The 6,377-nt window shown below is 69.7% G+C and overlaps 1 protein-coding gene across 2 annotated transcripts; it reads right to left on the minus strand.

The window, feature by feature from the left end:
• Positions 1-65: 65 nt before the first annotated feature.
• Positions 66-5,402, minus strand: PDZD4 (PDZ domain containing 4). Of its 2 annotated transcripts, XM_068924223.1 has the most exons (9): positions 5,075-5,227; positions 3,829-4,130; positions 3,163-3,247; positions 2,985-3,083; positions 2,622-2,684; positions 2,435-2,536; positions 1,966-2,064; positions 1,521-1,836; positions 66-1,451 (listed from the first exon to the last, which is right to left on the minus strand). In XM_068924223.1, the coding sequence occupies exons 1-9, from the start codon at positions 5,132-5,134 to the stop codon at positions 553-555; spliced, it is 2,025 nt and encodes a 674-aa protein (XP_068780324.1). In that variant the 5' UTR covers positions 5,135-5,227; the 3' UTR covers positions 66-552. The 2 variants fall into 2 exon arrangements, with proteins under 2 accessions (XP_068780324.1, XP_068780323.1); XM_068924222.1 differs by having other exon boundaries at positions 66-1,836; positions 5,075-5,402.
• Positions 5,403-6,377: the final 975 nt, after the last annotated feature.

The following is a 6,377-nucleotide window of genomic DNA, read 5'->3' on the forward strand; positions in this document are numbered from 1 at the left end:
GGGAGAGGTGTGAAACACCTCACCTCCCCCTCCCCCCCCCCAAAGAAAAGGCTCCAGACTTGGGGTGAAATGAGTAAAAACGAGGCTTTGTTTATTCCCATGATGCAGACTCAGGCAGGCCCAGGACCCAGGTGTCCGGGCCCCCTCCCCCCCCAACCAAAAAAACCCACCCCAAAACAGACTGTACAGACAGGGTGACACAGGGGAGACAAAAAGGAACCCGGACACCTGGGCCCCTCACCCCCCCCCCCCAAGTCCTGTGGGGAGGGGGCGGGGCCTGGACACCTGGGTGGGGTGGGGTGACAATGGCCTAAACCCAAAAACAGCCACATTCACAGACACGATGATGGGGGAGTTGAGGGGGCTCAGGCCCCTTGTGCTGGGGGGGGGGGACACACTGAGGGGCAGGATGGGGGGGGGATTCCCCTCAAAATGACAGTGAGGGCATCCCATCCTGGGGGGAGGGGCAACCCAGCAGGGTGCCCAGAGCCATCTGGGGGGAGTCCCCCCCCCCCCAAAACAGAGTAACCCCCCCCTGGGGGGGGGGGGGCACTAGACGGTGGTGACAGAGAGCAGGGGGTTGTAGACGCGGCCGCCGTCGGCCGCCCGGGTGCCGCGGGCCAGCATCTCCTGGATGGTGACCCAGTTGTCGAGGATGCGGCGGCTGCGCTTGCGCAGGCTGCGCCGCTGCCCCGCGCCCCCAGCCGCCTCGGCGGCCCCCCCGGGGCCCCCCCCGCCGCCGGCCGCCTCCATGCGGCTCTGGAGCAGCAGCTCGCGGCGACGGCGCTGCTCCCGCGCCCGCGCCAGGTGTTGCTTGCGCTGCTCGCGGCTCCAGTAGCGGCCCATCTTGAGCTCGCTGCGGGCGTCGTCGTCCGTGGTGGAGCCGCCCCGCTCCTCCAGGATCTTGATGGCCCGCGCCTTGAGCAGCCGGTCCCGCACGGGCCGCTTGGCCCGCGCCCCCTTGGCACCGCCGCTGCCCGCCGGCGCCGCCAGCCCCCGCAGCAGCGGCGAGCTGCGGCAGCTCTCGCCCGTGTTGTAGGCGCTGGTGCTGTCCCGCTCGGGCACCTCGGAGATGTCGGCCAGCCCCGGGTCGCCGGCGCCGGCGCTGGCCTCCAGCCAGGCCCGCAGGCAGCGCTCGCGCAGCCGCTGCATCTTCTGCGCCCGCAGCAGGTGCCGGCACTTGAACTCCAGGTGCCGCAGCTCCTCCTCCAGCAGCGCCACCTCGGCCCGGCTCACGGGCAGCCCTGCGCCCGGCCCGGCGCCCAGCCGCCCCCGCAGCTGCCGGTACCGCCGCAGCTCGGCCTGGCTCAGCCCGGCTGCCTCGGCCGCCTCCGCGCCGCCTCCGCCTCTTCCTCCAGGCCCGGCGCCCGCTCCGGCTCTTCCTCCCAGGCCTGCTCCGGCTCCAGCCGCTGATCCGGCTCCGGGTCTTCCTGCGGGGCCGGCGCCCATACCTGCTCCGAGTCCAACAGCCAGTCCGGCTCCGGGTCCTCCTGCGGGCCCGGCTCCGGCTCCCACCGTACCTGCTCCAGGTCTTGCTGCGGGGCCGGCTCCGGCTCCAGCTCCAGCTCCAGGTCTTGCTGCGGGGCTGGCTCCTGCTGCAGGGCTGGCTCCTGCTCCCGCTCCCGCTCCGGCTCCGGGTCTTGCGGCGGGGCCCAGCCTGGCTGCAGGGCGCGGGGGGGCGCGGGGGGCGCGGCGGGGGGGCGGCGGGGGCTCCCCGGCCTCCTCGGCCAGCAGGTCGTGCTCCGAGCTCTCCTCGTTGCGGGTGCTCTCGTCGGTGCGGCCCACCCCGCTGTCCGGCTCGGGGCCCCGGGCACACGGCGTCCCTGGGCTGGGGGGCTGCGGGCCGGTGTCAGGCCCTGTGACTACCCCCCCGCCCTGCCAGGGGAGTCTAAGGGCTTCCAGCCCCCATCCCCACTTGCCCCGGGGGGGGGTCTCAGGGCCTCCGGACCCCCCCTTCCCCCCTACCTGCCCCGGGGGGGTCCAGGGGCCCCGCTGCCGCAGCTCCCCGTCCTCGTCAGAGCCGAAGTCGTCCAGGAAATCCTCGCGGTCGCTGTCCTTCCAGCGCTGCCGCAGGGTTTTGGGGGGGAGTCAGGCACCTCAGGGACCCCCCCGCACCCCCAAATGCTTCCCTAGCGCCCACAGGGCCCCTCTGGCCGTGCCAGGAGCACATGGACCCCCTCCAGCCCCACCTAGGCCCCCCCCCAGCCTCCCAGCACCACACCAGCCCCCAGTCACCCCTCCTGGGACCTCCAGCCCCCCCCCCAGCCTATAGGATCCCCCCAACCTCCCCTGGGACCCCCAGGACTCTCTACAAACCCCCAGGAGCCCATAGGACCCCCACCTCGAGCCCCCCCCCCACCCTTCCAGAGACCCCCCATAGCCCCCCTCACCCCCTATCCCATAGGACCCCCCCACACACACTCCCAGGACCCACCTGGCTCTCGGGGCGGGCGAGCAGGAGGGAGATGTTGGTCTGCTGCTCCCGGGTGAGGAAGGCCACGGCCTCCTCCCGGTCCTGCACCTCCACCCCGTTAATCTGTTGGCGGGGGGGGCTGCAGTGAGACAGCCTGGGACCCCCCCCCCATCCCCGAGTGCCCCCCCGCACCCCCTCCTCAGCCCACCTGGATGATGCGGTCGCCCTCACGGATGCGCCCGTCCTTGGCCGCAATGCTGTTGGGATTCACCTGGTGGGGCCAGAGCAGGGTGGGGGGGGGGGGGGGAGACATGGGGTCAGCCTTGAAATGCCCCCCCCTCAGGACACTTCCCCCCCCCGGACCACCGTTAAGGTCTCCCATCCCCCTTCCCCAACCTCATGGCCCCCCCCCACCCCCAACCCTATAGGGCCCCACCTCCCCCAGGGACCACCATTAACATCCCTCCAGCTCCACTGAGGCCTCCAATTTCCCCCTTAGGGCTTGGCAACCCCCCCAGCCCCATTTGGGGCCTTTCAGGGGTCCCCGCAGGGCTTCCCCCCCCCCCCGTACCTCCCCCACGTAGATGCCGGCATCCTCCTCGCCATCGGTGCGGTAGCAGACCGTGAGCCCCAGCTTGTCCCGGTGACTCGTCTTGTAGAGCTCCACCTCCTGCGGGCCGCGGTCAGAGGGGCCCCGGTGTCCGGGCACCCCCCCCCCCCAAAAACGACCCCAGCGTCCAGGTGCTCACCTCGTACTCCAGCTCCTCGGGGCGCTCGGGCTCAGGGCCGTCCCCGAGCTCCACAGGGTCAAAGTAGTCGTGGGGCAGTGGGGGGCTGTTGAGGGGGGAAGGACAGGAAACAGTTGGGCGGTGGCACAGTATGGGGGGGGGGGTCCCTGGGATACGGAGGACCCGGGGGAGGTGTAAATGGGGGAGGGGAGTCCCAGGGTGTCCCAAGGAGGGGGACATGGTGGGGGGAGCCCTGGGGCTTCCCCAGGGTCTGGGGGGGGGGCCAAGGGGGGGGGTCTCTCTATGAGGCCCTGGGGAGAGATCTGGGGGATTATTAATGGGGGGGGGTCCATAGGGAATTTGAGGGGGAACCTTGAGGGTCATTACAGAGGGTCGGGGGGGTCCATAGGGGTCCTGGGGGTGTCAATATAGGGGGGTCTGGGGTGGGGGGAGGGTCACTATGGTGGGGGGGGGTCCATGGGATCCTGGGTGGGGGGATCAATATAGGGGGTCTGGGGTGGGGGAAGGGTCACTATGGCTGGGAGGGGGTCCATGGGTGTCCCTGGGGGGGCAGCAGAAGGTCTGGGGGAACTCAGGGCTCCAGGTGGTCCCCCCAAAGGGAGGTCGGGGGGGTCCCAGAGGGTCTCTGTGGGGTGAGGGGGTCTCTGTAGGGGTCCCAACACTCACGGCTCGGCCCCCCCGGGGGTGCCAGCCCCCCGCCCGGGGCCCAGGCGGCTCTCGAAGCTGATGTCGGTCTGGGTGCCGCTGTCCACCAGCCCCGCGGCGGGGGCGAAGGGGCCCCCCCAGGCGGAGGGTGGGAGGGGGCCCCCGCTGTGGGGGGGCCCAGCAGCAGGGCCGGGGGGGGGCCGCCCACGGGGGCTGCGCCGCAGCACCTGCAGCACCAGCGGCTCCTTGGACCCCCGCGGGCCCCCCCGCGCCGCCTCCGGCCCCAGCCCCGGCCCCCGCCGTGCCGCCTCCTTCCCGCTCACCTGGGAGGGCGAACGGGGGGGGTCAGGGTGCCCCACCCCCCGGACTCCCAACCCCCCCCTAGAGTCCCCCTGCTCTGGGGACCCCCCTACAGAGCCCCCCCAGGCACCCCCCCCAAAGCCCCTGCCATGTCCCTCCCCCGCTCCCCCCTCCATTGTCTGGTCCTCGGAAACCGCAGCAACCGTCTCCACGGCAACGGGCTGGGATGCAGCAGTATGGGACCCTTGAATCCACAGGCACCCCCCAGACCCTATAGATGCCCTATAGGCACTTGACAGGCCCTATCCCTACCCCATAGATACCGCACGAGCGCCTTCCACACCCTATGGCCACCCTAGAGACCCTATAGGGACCCTCCCAAACCCCTTGCAGAGCCTACAGATCCTATATCTCTCCCCACAGATGGCTCACAGACCCCATAGATCCTATAGGAACCTCCTCCCAGCAGACCCTATAGCTGCTGAAAAGGCAGCTCACATATGTTACAAACACACCATAGACCCTATGGAGACCCACGGACCCCCTCACAGGCGTGCGCACACCCTACAGCTGCCCCACAGGTGCCCCTAGAGCCCATGGGTATCCCAAACAGCCTGCAAAAGCAGACAGCTGCACCTATAGACATCCCTATAGCCATCCCATATGCCCATGTAGCCCGTTACCCCCCCATACCCTATAGACCCCGTTATCCTCCCACACCCCCATTACCCCATACACACCCCATAGCCTCCCATTACCCCCCACGCCCCATAGCCCTGTTACCCCACACACCCCCCCTATAGCCCCCATTACCCTCCATAGCCCCCCGTTACCCCCATAGTCCCCGTCACCCCCCACGCCCCATAGCCCCCGTCTCCCCCCCATAGCCCCCCCGTTACACCCCCACACCCCATAGCCCCCCCCATACCCCGTAGCCCCCCGTTACCCCCCCATCGCCCCCCCGTACCTGCAGCATCACCCGGTACTGCTCCTCCGGCTTCTGCACCACGCACATGTTGCAGCCCATGGCGGGGGGGCCCCGGCCCGGGGGGGTACCGGGGTCCCGGCCCGGGGGGGGTCCTGCCCCGGGGGGGGGGCTCAGCCTCGCCCCCCGCCGGCCGGGACGGGGGGGTCGCAGGGGGCCCCCCGGCCGCCCGCAGCCCCCATGGCCCCGGAGGGGGGGGAGGTCTCACCCCCCGGGGGGCATCGCCGCGGGGGGGGGGGGGGGCGGTGGCTCCGGTTCCGCTTCCGGCGCGCTCCGGTTCCAGCCGGTTCCGGCCGCGGCGGCGGTTGGCGGCGGTTGGCGGCGCGCGGCGCTGCCGGCCCGGGGGGGGAGGGGGCGGTGCCGGCACCCCTCGCCCCGCCCCCAGCCCCGCCCCTCCGAGCCTCCCTGGGCCCTATAGAGCCCACCTATAGCCCCTGAATCCCCCAGAGACCCCTATAGATCCCCTACAGCCTGCTGCAGGCCCCGCACACCCCCGTTTATCCCCTTTAGCCCCTCCATAGATCCCTATAGCCCCCCCATGTGCCCCTGCAGGGCCCTTACAGTTCCCTCCTTAGCCCCTATACCCCCCCCCAGCACCTTTACAGCCACATTATAGCTTTCTATAGAACCCTTATAGCCCTGTGCAGACCCCCCCATAGAAACCTTATAGCAGCTATATAAAGCACTGTAGCCCCCTCCAAAGAAACCTATAGACCCCCCCCAGACCCTTATAGCCCCCTACAGCCCCCCATAAACCTCTATAGGTACCATGGCCCTATACCTCCTATAGCACCCTACAGCCCCTAGAGACTCCCCATAAACCCCATAGACCCCCCCCTCCTCCTTCCCCCACCAAAGCTGCTCGGCCCTATAGACACCCCCCATGCCCCTACAGTTCTCCTGCAGCCCCGTATAGCTCCCCTATAGACCCCCCCCAGACCCTTATAGCCCCCTACAGCCCCCCATAAACCTCTATAGGTACCATGGCCCTATACCTCCTATAGCACCCTACAGCCCCTAGAGACTCCCCATAAACCCCATAGACCCCCCCCTCCTCCTTCCCCCACCAAAGCTGCTCGGCCCTATAGACACCCCCCATGCCCCTACAGTTCTCCTGCAGCCCCGTATAGCTCCCCTATAGACCCTCCCCTCCCCTTAACAGCTTCCCCTCCCAGCCCTACAGGTTCCTATAGCCCCCCTATAGACGGGGGTGTTGGGGGGGGTCCCGGTCCCCTGGGGTTTGTGTGGGGAACCTGCCCCCCTGTACCGTAATGCACCGAGTAGC

Source organism: Struthio camelus, chromosome 38 (assembly GCF_040807025.1).
Source record: "Struthio camelus isolate bStrCam1 chromosome 38, bStrCam1.hap1, whole genome shotgun sequence".
NCBI lineage: Eukaryota > Metazoa > Chordata > Aves > Struthioniformes > Struthionidae > Struthio > Struthio camelus.